The 14,085-nt window shown below is 41.3% G+C and overlaps 2 protein-coding genes across 4 annotated transcripts in view; one reads left to right on the forward strand and one right to left on the reverse strand.

The window, feature by feature from the left end:
* LOC118509574 overlaps window positions 1–3,358 on the reverse strand; it is a 61,263-nt gene extending 57,905 nt beyond the window's left edge. For 2 of the 3 annotated variants that reach the window (XM_036050342.1, XM_036050341.1), the window contains exon 1: window positions 2,759–3,358. The gene's annotated coding sequence lies outside the window, so the exon portion shown is untranslated. Of the gene's footprint in view, window positions 1–2,546; window positions 2,549–2,758 lie in introns of all 3 variants that reach the window. The other variant, XM_036050340.1, reaches the window with a different exon arrangement.
* A 9,505-nt stretch (window positions 3,359–12,863) lies between these two features.
* LOC118509576 (antigen 5 like allergen Cul n 1-like) lies at window positions 12,864–13,917 on the forward strand. The gene is made up of 3 exons (XM_036050345.1): window positions 12,864–12,930; window positions 13,006–13,513; window positions 13,583–13,917. The coding sequence occupies exons 1-3, from the start codon at window positions 12,912–12,914 to the stop codon at window positions 13,827–13,829; spliced, it is 774 nt and encodes a 257-aa protein (XP_035906238.1). The 5' UTR covers window positions 12,864–12,911; the 3' UTR covers window positions 13,830–13,917.
* The last annotated feature ends 168 nt before the right edge of the window (window positions 13,918–14,085 follow it).

Raw genomic sequence — 14,085 nt, forward strand, 5'->3', positions numbered from 1 at the left:
ATCTTTTACTCGCATACAGATCGATCATAATTATGAGGTTTTCGTGTGGATGTGGCTTAACTGGATCGTGCCCGGGAGTTGCATTAACAAGCAATAGGAGAGTCAAATATTGATGTAATATTGTGCAATGTTTGCTGAGCTTTAGTTTCATTCGATGAGATGTTTATTTGAATTTAATTACAAAAATAATAAAATAGTATTAACAGAGCATAACAATTCAATTTAAAGTGAAATTTATGCCTTGATTATTTTGATATAAAATCAAAAGCTTTTTTTAATTAAAAAAAGATTACGAGAGACAAAGAAAAAAATCTGTGATTTATTCATCAGAATCGGCCATTTGGAGGGATAAATCAATGTTTAAATAAACCAAATGCGTTTGCACGACTCCTTTCATGCGGTCAAATTCATTAGTCAATAGTGAAATTACTTTCACATGCCAGCCCTTTACGACTGATTTTACATCAATTGCATATTGAAATGCAAAGCGAAAGATAAGCTTCATATAAAGCCGCTGTTTTTGTTTATGCATCGTCAATAACAAATCGGTGACCAAAGTGACAAAGGAGCCGGTCTTCACGCGGCAGGACCGGGAGGTAGGCCGATAGCTCGTGAAGGGTGAAGTGACGAGAAAAAAGAAAACTAATATGAATCTCAAATGGATTCCTTTGTTGGACGAGTTTAATACCGATTATTCTGGAGCTTTTCCATACCACTTTTGTTTTCGCTCCGAGGTTTTCTTTGAAAGTTTTATTAAATTTATGATATTTTTACTTCTTTTTGAACTATTTTGTCGGAGAGGTTTTTTTTTAGTACTCCCCAATTAATTTTGAAATCGTCTGAACATTTTTTGAAACACCTGTTTTCTTTTCAGCCCAAACAGAAGATAAAGATAAAAATGCTGGTATAAGAAGTTACTAGAATAAAGTTACTTCTAGAGGTATTTAAAGTCAGTAATAGATAAACTACTTTAAAGTACTTTTCAGGTAGTTTTTTGCATATTATTGAGAATCTTTTGTTTTTTGCTAGACAAAGAATCCATAACTTAAGTTCAAAAACCAGTGAGGAAATTTTTCGATGATTTTATCACAAAGAATCTTTCTCAAGAGGAAACACGAGATTATATTTTTCATATAAAATTCAAACCGTCAGGGACACTGGCACTAAACATCTGGACGAAAAAAATTTAATAAGAAATTATAAAAAACTTAAAAAAAAAATCTTTTTAATAAGAAAATCGTACCAAATGGTATAAAGCCTACAGTACGTGGAAAAACATCAAAAAACCATGAGCAAGCATAAAACAGATCTTTAGAAAACCCCTTCAAACATAATTTTCCAGTCAGTTTTATTTTCGTTATTCAGTTTATCTAAAAACAAAGGAACAAAATTCAAACCTGGATATATTTAAAAACTCAATTTGATGAAAACTTTAGGTGAATTAAGAAGAATTCTATCCAAAGAATAAAATCCGTAAAGTAGTTTAATTACACCTGGAGGCTCTATTACCTTTTTTTCAATAATTAAATGTTCAAAAACCTCAAATATAAAATATCCTAGATTATGATATACGTCTTTTCACATTATTACGATGTTTCTCAGGTCACCATGGTTTTAGTATAAATAGCGATTTTAGTATAACACTCAAATTTATCAATCTGCTATGTCTAAGTCTTGTCATATCTCGAACAGCACATTGTGTTTAAAAAATAAGATACAAGCTTTATCACCCGAGAACCAATGTAAGACATCGAGATAAAAAGATAAGCATCTTAAACTTTTCTGTCAATCACCATCTCACCATAACACCTGAAACGACATTCTAAAACATCCTTGTTTATAACACTAAACATTCACCTTCCACCATCACTGCCAAAAAATGTTACACACTCGCGACAAAGAACGTACCGAAAACGATGTCTGTACGGAATCGACCACGATTGACCACCGGATCGAACGCCGAACAAACAACACACACAGGCACAATCCACCAGACCCAGAGAAGAAGGAAAGCGTATATTAGCGAGCCATGTCTTTCCCGTATTGCCTTTTTATTCCTCCTGCATGAAACAAAACAAAACACCACCAAAGAAGAAGAAGAAGAAGAAGGAGGAAAAAAAAACAAACAAACAAATCGTCATAAGAAAGCGCAACAAAAAGAAAGGGGAGTTTTGCTGTTTATTTTTAATTTCCCCGGTGCTCTATTTACTGTGGTCCGCTCCGGTACCGTTCCGGATCGGTCTGTCGATGAGTTTATTTAGTCGTGTTTTTCCACCCACCAAAACATCACCTTTCACCTGCCACAACCCTCCCTGCTCCCCCCCGTCATCGGCACTTTCTTTGTGCCGGTCTGGCCGGTAGTGGACAACTGTTGTTATTTGCGTCACTTGTGCCAAATTATCTCTTCCGGTATGGTGAGTTGTATGCGTTTCGCGTTTGATGATGTTTTTTTTTTTTTGTTTGTTACGGGTACAAAACATTCGTCTGCAGTCACTAACCTCGGACTGACATTTCTCATTACTATTATTATTATTGCTGCTATCTACCGCTGTCTGTCCCAGTTAATGCCTCTGCATTGCAAAAATGTGTTGTTAGCCACATCACCCGGTCCAGTGCAGAGCAAAACCACTGATGAGGGAACGGTTTCGTTTGCTTCATCATTTGGTATTCTGTTTTAAGGGAAGATTCGGGTTTCCTTTGACTCCATATTTAACTTTTTACACCATTTTTTTAGACATGCTTATCTCTCTTCACTTACGTTTCACAGTACGGGGCGTGAATTCACAGCGGCATTAGATCATTACTTTTGTTTCGATGTCAAGCCGAGCGATGTTCTCCGTCGCTCCACTTCGCGGCAAAAGGCAAAGTAATTAAATTTCACACTTCACACTGTCGAGCGTAATGACTTCCCGTGGCAGCCCTCGCGAAGGACCGGAAAACGAAGGGTCAACTACGTTCTTCTTCTTTTTTTGTATCTCGTTGAGCTGTTTCCTACCCCGCACAGCACTAAGCGGGCACTAAGCTGGGTTTTCGAACATAAAAATCGCCTTTACCGCCCCACCCCCAAAAAAATAGGGAAGCAAGACTCGTTGGATTTAAATGTTTAGACAAAAACAACCGCACAATTTCGGTCCTCTTTTAAAGCTACCGGATTGGGCGAACAAATAATGCGACCACTATAAAAACACCACAACACCGGCGCACATCCTTGTTGGCCCTTCTCTCGGAAGGATACGCACGTGCTTAGCCAACGTCAACAACCGTCCGACGGTTAGGACTTGTCGGCCCGTATCCTTTGCGACCGTTTTGCGAGAAAAGCGTCCGTTCGCGTCGTCCGCTACCGAAAGACTGAACCGGCATCCGGGCGATCAGACACACGGCTCGGAAGCGGATTGTTTTGTTGACGTCCTGCTGCTTGCGGCATTCCGGCACGAACGCGCTTGCCGACGGCGGGATGAACACACCATACAAAGAAGAGATTCGCACGTTCATGAACGGTTCATCCGGCAAGCCATATGCCACCTGGGCGTCACGAATGCGCATCGATGCAGTCGGCAAAACTCGGCATCCGGACGGCAAAACCGGTGAGTTTTTGTTTATCGCCGGAAAGCAAGCGATCGCAAATGGGGTGGAGGGGTGCCAGCTGGTAAGGGTGGAAAGGGGTCGGGCGTGGTGGGGGAGAGGGAAGGAAAAACTTACTAATGGATTTTCATGGTACCGTGGGAAGGGACCGTGCTATGCAAAATGAGACGAAACGCGGAACCAAACAAGCAACAAAGGATGCCGGGTTTTGATGGATGAATTCCGGCGGGTGTTCATTTTGACCGTGGTAGTGCATGTTACGTGGTGGTCTATGTACATTTTAATCATTTATTATGAAATGTTGTAAAAGTACTGGAGGATTTTATTTTAAATTAACAAATTGCTTCTTAGGGTCTTAAATGTGATTATAAAAATTATATTTGAGAAAAAATTAGAAACTATTATTTTTAAACTGCATCCGTGTTTTGCCAACATAATAAACTTTTTTGTTGTATTAAGCAAAAAAAACATCTAACCGCTATTAAAAACGAGTTCATTCGTATTTATTTTCATATTATTGCTACAGTGAGTAACAAAATAAAAAAAAAACCATCCCATCAACAAGTAAAAGATACTGCAGCCTTTTACGCTTATGAAAGATTATAAATTTCATTTCAAAATATGGTAAAAGCATTAGCAACATCTCAATCTTTTTCTGCAAGTTCTTTGTTTGTTTATAAATTAACTAATTACGTGGGAATTAAAAAAAACAGTAATTCATTTAATTTCCTAATTTTTGTAAAAAAAAATCTAAATGAGTTTATCTTTCATACTGTTAGTTTTATTCATTTCAACACGGATTTGATCTCAAATCATGGATTTGTCAAGCGCACACCGAATTGTTTTGAGGCATCTTTTCAACGCCACGCACTTTACATTAATAGGATAACTATTTCCCGTAAAAAGTCGGATACATCTACTGTCGTGGTCTAAGGATTTTCGATAATAGTAAAAAGTTTCCTTCCTTCCTGGACATCCTTTAGGGGTCTCGTCCTGCAATTGCTGGCTCTCTGTGACTTGATTTTGCACGGAGCTGGATAGTCAGTCATGCGTACGGGGAGGTGGTCTGGGTGGGATTTGAACCTCACTCCTGCCGTGTGCAGACCAGCGCCTTTATCGCCTCGGCCGCCGGACCGCCCCAAAAAAGTTTAGGAAGCCTTATATAGTAAGAGCGTCATTGTAGGTGTTTAGCCTACGAAAATACATTACCTTATTTCACGGCAAACACTTTCCCTAGTACAAAGGATGAGGTTCTCCGTCTATCTAGAGAAGTGGCCTCTTGTAAGCTTCCAATGAATCGTTTTTACACGCATCGAACATATTTCTTAGGAAATGTCCCAGAATCTACTACCGTACTCAAGGTTAGATCAAACAAGGGGACAATGAAGAACCCTTATCCTTCTCATAGAGCTGAGAAATTTTTTAGTCATTCGTAGTATTAGACTTAACGGTAAAAGACTCGAGAAGGCCCCCCCTAGAATCTTTTGTGTGCAGCACTGTGGCCTGTCATTTTTATTGTACGGTGGGATTTCTGTATGGTCAAAACCCATTTGATGTAAACATTGTGCATTGTTCCTTAATGCTGTTAATAGACAGCGAGTAGAACTTGATAAAATACATTATAACAAGTGGTTTGAGATTATTATATTCTTATGTTTCCTCCTTTGCTGAATATCAATGCAAGGTAACAAGTATTCATGGAATTACTGTTCCGTTACCGTCCGAGAACGCCGTGCATGTTTTAGGCCCGATTGTTCACCCCTAGTGGGACTGAAAACTATTACGAAGCTCCTGTAACCCAAAATGAATGGTAGGGTTAGCGGGGAGGGGATTTTAATCAAATAATAACAATATTTTATTCGACTTTCTTCAACCAATTTTGACCACACTGAAAGCACACTGAAAGCTCACTGTGAAGCTCTCGCAACGTGTACTGCGGATTGCATACCTTTAGGCGTAAATCCTACAGCGCCTAACAAATTTTGTCAGGGGGGGGCCTTCTCGAGTCTTTTACCGACCTAACATTTGGAGTGCTTTCAGAATAACTTATTCGATTTAGCCTTAAACGCAAACAGTTATCAATGCTTCGGTAAAGACATGAAAACAATAAGTAAGTTTCCGTGCCTTGCTTGAAAAAGCTTAACACTAATCTGAATGGAACTAACATCCACCATTTTCATCACACTTAACATCATCAAAGATCACTGCCTAACCATCACCGAACACGGAGAATGAACGCAGGTAAAAGACTCGAGAAGGCCCCCCCTAGAATCTTTTGTGTGCAGCACTGTGGCCTGTCATTTTTGTTGTACAGTGGGATTTCTGTATGGTCAAAACCCATTTGATGTAAACATTGTGCATTGTTCCTTAATACTTTTAACAGACAGCGAGTAGAACTTGATACAATACATTGTAACAAGTGGTTTGAGATTATGATATTCTTATGTTTCCTCCTTTGCTGAATATCAATGCAAGGTAACAAGTATTCATCGAATTACTGTTCCGTTACCGTCCGAGAACGCTGTGCATGTTTTAGGCCCGATTGTTCACCCCTAGTGCGACTAAAAACTAGTACGAAGCTCCTGTAACCCAAAATGAATGGTAGGGTTAGCGGAGAGGGGATTTTAATCAAATAATAACTATATTTTATTTGACTTTCTTCAACCAATTTTGACCACACTGAAAGCACACTGAAAGCTCACTGTGAAGCTCTCGCAACGTGTACTGCGGATTGCATACCTTTAGGCGTAAATCCTACAGCGCCTAACAAATTTTGTCAGGGGGGGGCCTTCTCGAGTCTTTTACCTGAACGCAATATCCCCTTCTTGTTTACAATGCTTCATCTCCTTGCAAGAATACTCTTTCTTTCTTTGCTTTACTATCGTTGCGAAACTTTAAACTGTATCCTGGCGGTGAACGTCGAACCATGGAATGGAATGGATTTTGTACATCCTTTCTGCATCCTTTTTTCCTTCATTTTTTTATTCTCTATCTTTACATCACCCAAGCCTGCTTCAGCACGGTTGATTCAATTCGGAAACAGTAACGATGCACCATGGCTCACATGCACCGCCCTGGGAAAGCGCGTTTGTATGTGAAATCAACAACACCCATAACATTAACAACGACTACTACTACCGGTGAAGGAGCAGAATCAAATAAACAGCTTGACGGAGCTGTTAGCGAAAAAGGCACGCCAGTGCAGAAACGGTCAACATGTTTTCGGTGCTGCTGGTGGAAAAGTTTTTCTAGCAGCAAAATTTATGGCAAACGAAAAATCAAACGCGTTTATTTATTGCACTTTCTTAAACCACCAACACCCCCTACCGACCAACATGTTCAACCCAGCGCAAAGTTTAGCGATATGAAGCTGCTATTGATTGATTTGGGTTAAGAAAGCTTCACATCGGAACCTCCGATATGATGGATTTATGAGCGTAATTAATTATTATTGCATTTCTAATCAAAACAAGCACCACACATGACGCGCACCGTTCAAGGAAATTCGCTCGGAAAATCTGTTCCACTGCCGGACCCGATACAGCCAGATCGGGGCTAGATTTAATGAACATACAATATTGTTACGAGACCTTAACCTTGAAAGCCGACATGTTTATGCCCTCGCCCGATCAGCCATTGAGCCGCATTCTCTCATCCATGGTACTAATTCTCGGGTCAGGTGCGCGTGGATACCCGGCAATGCACACTGCACCGAGCAACATGCAGCGCCCGATTTATGTCGATGCATAATTTGATTACCGCATAATCTAAAGCACACACAAGCAATCTGTACTTCCAGCAAACATTGAACCGTGATATCGAGAGTGCGTCGGCCAGATGCGTGCAGCCGTTAATATTTGCCATTGATCTAGACCGGAGACCGGAGCGATAACCAGACTCTGGAGATAGCGAGACGACGCCGGAGCTGTTCGAGTTGTGCGAAACGCAATCACCAACAATCAATCCCGATCCGCATCCGCTCCCATTTGCTCTAATTTAATTTTTATTAATTCGACGAAATGAAATACATTTTATTGGCCGTCCGTCCGTCCGTCCTAAACGAGCAAAACCTGTCGCTCCCATTAGGGCGACGGTGAGCGGTGCATGCAACTTAATTTACTTTTACGAGCCATGTAATTCCCGAGCGGCAGATTAGATTTCGCGCTCGAGTTCTGTTGCACTTCCGTTCGCTTCACTGAGCGTGGCGAGGTATAGCGCCGGTTTTCCGAATGTGAAAGGGCCACGCGACATGCTGCCGTCTTCTTGGTAAGAAATCATGGGAAATCGTTTGTCGACTGTTAGCGCAAACAGTTTAAGCAGTGCTACACTAACGATTCAGCATCACGATGCACCATCGTTTAGCTTGGCTTGGCTCGAACACGTCTCTTCGGTCATTGGTGTCTGCGTGTGCCATTTCTTCAACTCCAAATCCGACTCATTGACAGTTGATTTGAATCAACAGTGAATAGTCATCCATCCTGCGTCTCGTCAGATGTGTTCGATAAAGACAAAAAATAGTTCGCAAAACATAAAGACACCAAACCCTCAATATTACGGATTAAGGTAAACAGGACGAACAGGAAGCAGCATCCCGAGCAGAGATGTTTCCTCGCATTGCTTTTTCGTCCTTCCGACACAAAGAAAGGGCAGACAGACGGCTCCACCCTTGAACCCAGAATACGCTACCCATCTCCCCGTAGTACCAAGGGTATCGATCAGGACACGTCTGTCTGGGTAGAGGAAAACAAAGACAAACACAGTTAAACTTGCCTGCACCGAAAGCTTTTCCATCTCGCCAGTCGCCAAATTCTGCAGCTGCATAAAGAGACGTCAAGCCAGTTGATGGGCCACGTACAAAGCGTCGTTCCGGATTTTGGATTTTATCGTCACCCTTTTCGTGCCCAACACAACACAACACTTCATTCGAAAAGCTTCGTAACGCACAAAGAGACTTCCGTGCTGACATTTGACCAGGTATTCAAATGCGGGTGGAAAGGAAATTGCAATTCACCTACAGTTGATTGCTGTTGCTCGAGCGAACCGGGTGCACCTTGAACAACCTTGGACCTGTCGAACCCGATCCCATGTCCGGGACAAAAAAAAAATGGACCTCGTCGATCCGTGTGCAACGCTTTAAAAATTGCTTGCCCAATCTAACCGTTCCAAGTTTTATTGCCCCATAACCCTAATGGTTCATAATAGAGGTTGCTTTCGAGCAAAAAGGAAACTGAATATAATGCTTTGTTGCTGAAAGATTATCTCCTCCTGCTGCCGACAAATCCTCTGCACCCTTTGCTTCTTTGTGTGATAAGTTTTTGCCTGCCTATAGCTCATTGCACTTGATGCGTACAGCGTATTTCGTATTGATGATGCAAAATTTTGGCGAAGAAGAGTTCCGCGAACTAGCATATTAAAACGCTTGTGAAACCCGACGGATTACGAGCGTCGAACTAGCAAAAACCCTGGGCCATCCTATCCGTATCTCATCCCGGATCCGATTATTGGCTTGACTTCCTTACGATTTTGCAGGGTGTTTTGCTTGCCTTCGACTGTCTTGGGTTCGCATCCCAAGATGGAAAATGAACACGGTTCGTGCAACGTACACGAATTTGCTTAAGCAGTGAGTTGAAGAAAACGATTGCGGAGCATTTTAGATATACTCCATCCCATCCCAATTCGGTGCTACAATGCAACTGAATGTCGAAATGGAACGGGAGCGGAATGGAATGTGAAATAAAATGTGCTTTTTGTGAGCTAGAAGAGTGAGAGTCCGCATGGCGGGTGCATCTTTTTGTGAGTGGGTGAAGTAAAAAGTTTATCGCAGCTTGGAGCACGGAATCTGAATGTGGGCAGAGATTTTTATGAGGTTTTTAGTATATTGAAGCATTTTGCAGCAAGCTAATGTGGTGTAAACTGCAGAAAAAATGGTTAGCCATACGTTTCTTGACATTAGGGTTTTTGGGCTATTCTACGCCTAAAAGTATGCAATTACAACTCTTTCATCGTCTTCTTAACATCATTGGATGTTGTTAAATAATTTGAATGGTATTTTTCAGACATTCTTTAGAGAATTAGAGAGACATTCTTTAAAAGAATTTATTCAACATGCTGTAAAACCAAATTTCACAGGGTTTTGTACTGAAATAGAAATGATGTAGACTGACGCGTACAAGCTAGAAGATTTATCAAAACGGAAAGCCCATCGTGGCTTCTCTAGTTGACGAAAGTAATACGAAACTGCTAGATAAACTTACAATCTTAGTGTCTGCAGAAATCAAAATTTATGAAAGAGATTACAAAAATTTGTGAGAGACAGAAAGCATGCTTGTCTCGATCTCAAGCTTCACCATGCTATAGACAGTATTGCAATTTTTAACATAAAAGTACGCTAAGAATTGAATTTATTTTTATTATTTTATTGTACTAAATATTTCAAAAGTTTAGGAAGTCATCAAACTAAATAGTGATTCACAAATAAAATTGATAAGCAATCGAATGCACCTGTACCTCAGTACAGTTTTAGTACAACATTTTAGTACAGATGAACTCATCAAAATGGGCTGCCCTTCTTTTTATTGCATTTATATTAACTCTTTTATTTGAAGACTTAGATTAAGATTTTAAGATTTTTTAAGTTTTATGTAACAAATTTCCTCTGAAACTGTGTAACTAACGGTAGACTATTATAATCTACAGTACCAAATTTTCAAATATTGTGAAGTAGAGTTTACCTATAGTAGAAAAATAGGTTTATAACTCGTGATCACAATGTGTTTTCATTCATTCCACATTGAGATTTTATGTTTATTTTTTGTTATATTTTCTTTACTTAATTTTATTATTTTTTCCCTCAGACCTCCTTTTCACCCAAAGTACGAGGATTATCCATATTAGGAGAGCTATTTTCAGAAGTCAACGCAGTTTATTATAGACAGCATATGAACACATTTTGATATACCCATTGACCCAAATCATGTCGGTAAAAAAACTCGGTCCTTGTACCGGGACACATATGAATGCACGGATCTACTAGCTTGTATCGAAAGCTCCAAATATCCCTACGACAGTTTTGTTTGGCTGCTCGATTATGCTCCACTCAGAGATATCCGTCAATAAACGAACCGAAACTCTTCTCGTTCCTTTCTCCCGCTCTCTCTCTCTCTCTCCTTCTCGTATTCAATGTCCGATACGTTGCTATCTGTCACAAAATAATCCCAAGCAATAATATTTATGCACAACCTCATGTCATCTGGCATTACCCGTGTGGATTGTGATTAATTTTTATATGCAACCCATAAATCCGGGATCGAGTTATCGCAGTCGCATCTTGGCGTGCTGATCCATACTCGTCCCTCGAATCGGACAGGGTCGTACCGTTCCCGGGTACGGTACTAACACGGCCAGATAAAGGATGTTCGCGTTGGTACACCGTCCACTAAAGCATACGCTTTTGCAGCTGTCATAAACTCGCATGAAACCGTGTGCAATAATGCTCTCATAAATAGACGCAAATCCTGCACAGTCCCTTTTTTGGACCCACCCGAACCTGTCGCGTGAGTTGATCCGATTCACAAACGCGCCTTCCCCCTTCGCGATTATGAAGTCGTTAGTTTCTGGTCGCTTTTCAATAAATGTGCTCTTGCTTCATTAATATCAGCGCACAGTGTGCCATCTGTTTAGACGACAAAGAAGCGTTGATAATACAATTGTTTGAAATGACCGCATGGACGATGGCCGTTGGCTAATAACAAACTCATCATAGCCCACAGTCCGTATGTGTGCCGGGTGGTATGCAATTCTCACGCACCAATGCAACATCACAAATAGCGTCCGCGGTGGCCGACTTAATAGCGTGGCCAATCACATCGATTGTAAAGCGACCACACCGTCGGCCCGTCCCGTCCCGCGTTGCCCTTCAGAATTCTTGCCCCGGTGACAAATTAATTAGCGTAAAGCTTAGCTGGCAACCGGGTACGGTTCACCTGTAGCCTTAATTAGTGCGATATTCAAGAGCGATTCTATCGCATCGGTATGCAGCGTGTGTCGTGGAGCTTTCGGTGCGCCAGGGTTGGGAAAGGCAAACGGTTAACGACATTAGGTATGTTGGTTAAATATTGCTATTCGCTACCATGAATCCCTAATTACATTATGAAGGAGGCATAGTGTAATTGTTGATGTGCAGATGAGTTGTAAAGTCAACTAATTCGTGGATAATGTCTTTTCGCCGAAAATTGAAATGAGCAGTACGATAAAATTTATCCTCTGGACAATCTGTTTCATGTCATATAATTTAAAGACTATTTTTCAAATTGAAAATATTTTACTATTGGTTTAAATAATAAATCTTAAATATTAACAGAACTGGAACAGAATATAACTCCAACATAAATTGCTAGAATTTTTAGATTCATCGAGAAATGTCAGAACCAATCCTTCTTAACATAAAATATTAAATGATGTAAAGCTTCTAAGACCAATTTCTGATAAAGTCTATAGGCATCTGTCTAACTAACCACCTTCGGAAAAATTCAAGGTTCCACACCATAAACTAATTAGAAGCAGCATTTGCCAGAATATTGGGAAGGTATGATGTGATAGTGTAAGATATGATAACTTTTCTGAAAAAATATTCCCTGAGCACCACACTAGTTTTGTCACAATACAAGGATCTCTATATTCTTCGAGGGATTTAAGTTGTCCAACCAGAATTCATCAGAAATCGGAGTTCCGTATCGATTACACCAACAGACCATTGTTTGCTTGATTTTTCTGTCCAAGCCATTCCATAGTAATCCATTCCTAATCAATAGTTCTCGGAAAAGTACTAAAATTAACATCGCTGGACAAGATTATGAGCGATTTGCCATATTGTGACTGGTGCTGGTACTCTGCACGGTCACCACTTCCGTACATTACTGGCATAGCAAATCATAATCTGTACCTTTTCACTATCATCAACATCTTCGAAAACCATTTCTGAGAAGTACTGAGCAATCTTCAATCAAAACCAGTGTTGCTACCGTGATATTGTACTGATTACTCTCCGCGACTCTTTTCGAGTTCCACGAAATTGGGAAGATAAAAATAACACAAACCAAGCTCAGCCCTGTATGGAGAAATTATCAGCAGTCATAATCGAGTGCCGGTTGCTCTTGACAATCACACTTTTAACCAATCGATAATGTTCCGCTTATCACCACAATAGGAGCTCTAATCCTACGTTTTTTGGGGCTGGAAAGAGGTATAAATACTCTAGCCTTTGCCAAACAGCTTCATCAAAGTATCGGTAAAGTCCAGCCGTAACCCAGCAATAGCACACTCTCAGCAAAATGTTCCGCTTTATTCTTGGTACTGATCCTTGATCCTTATCGTCACTTGACTGTGATCGTCACTAATTCCACACCTTTTTCCGTCCTATTTCAGCATCCCTGCTCTTGGTGGGTCTGATCGACCACAGCTACTCGATCGACTACTGTACGGCCAACCTGTGCCAGAGCGGAGTCCCGAATGTTGGCTGCAATCCTCCACCACTGAGCGGTGGTCCCAGCTGCTCCGGAAGATCTCCAGCCGTAGTGCCCATCACGGCGAACCTGCAGTCGCTCATCCTTGACCTGCACAATAGACGCCGTTCGCAAATCGCTTCCGGTGGTGTGAGCCCCTTCTTCCCGGCTCGCCGCATGCCCACACTGGTCTGGAACGCTGAGTTGGCATCGCAGGCAGGACACAATGCACGGTCGTGTGTGTACGCGCACGATCGCTGTCGCAACACGGTAGACTTCGCCTGGGCCGGTCAAAATCTGGCCATCAAACAGTTCTACGGACAAACGCTCACGGTCGAGAGTTTGATCGAGGATTTCGTTCGCATGTGGTGGGATGAGCATTTCGATACGTCCACCGCGCACATCGACAGCTACCCGAGCAACCATGTGGGGTAAGTAGAGGAGTTCTTGCGGTTTTGGGTAGAGTGTTTGTTGACTTTTCTGAGATCCTTCCCGCACAGACCCGCTATTGGACACTTTACGCAAATGGCAAGCGACCGTACCTGGGCCGTGGGATGTGCCATGCAGAACTGGATTCAGGATGGCATCTGGATCACGTACTACATCGTGTGCAACTACTCGTTCACCAACATCGTCAACCAGCCAGTGTATGTGCGCGGTACGACGGCCTCGGGCTGCACCACTGGTCAGGACTCGCGCTATCCGGGCTTGTGCTCGGTGAATGAGGTAGTGCAGTCGGTACCGTAAAAAGGGAAAGAGATTCTGTATCGGTATCAGGGGTTATCAAACTGTCGAAAACTTGTGTCATAATTCAATAAATCAGATAATTGTATAATTGAAACCGTGGGAGACTTCATCAGTAGCAGGAAAGAATGTCACGCGTCGCTCGATTATCACACTGTTTGATAATGGTTGTCTTATCGCCGGATCGTCTGGTGATAATTTTAGATTGATAACCAACATATTTATTGGTTTTAATCAACTCATTTGTTGGTTTTAAACA

This window comes from Anopheles stephensi, chromosome 3, assembly GCF_013141755.1.
Source record: "Anopheles stephensi strain Indian chromosome 3, UCI_ANSTEP_V1.0, whole genome shotgun sequence".
Classification (NCBI taxonomy): Eukaryota; Metazoa; Arthropoda; class Insecta; order Diptera; family Culicidae; genus Anopheles; species Anopheles stephensi.

What these genes read in the sequence shown, in the direction of transcription:
- LOC118509576 (XM_036050345.1), top strand. An exon ending in TACCCGAGCAACCATGTGGG is followed by an intron (nt 13,514 to 13,582) that starts GTAAGTAGAGGA and finishes CTTCCCGCACAG; the next exon opens with ACCCGCTATTGGACACTTTA.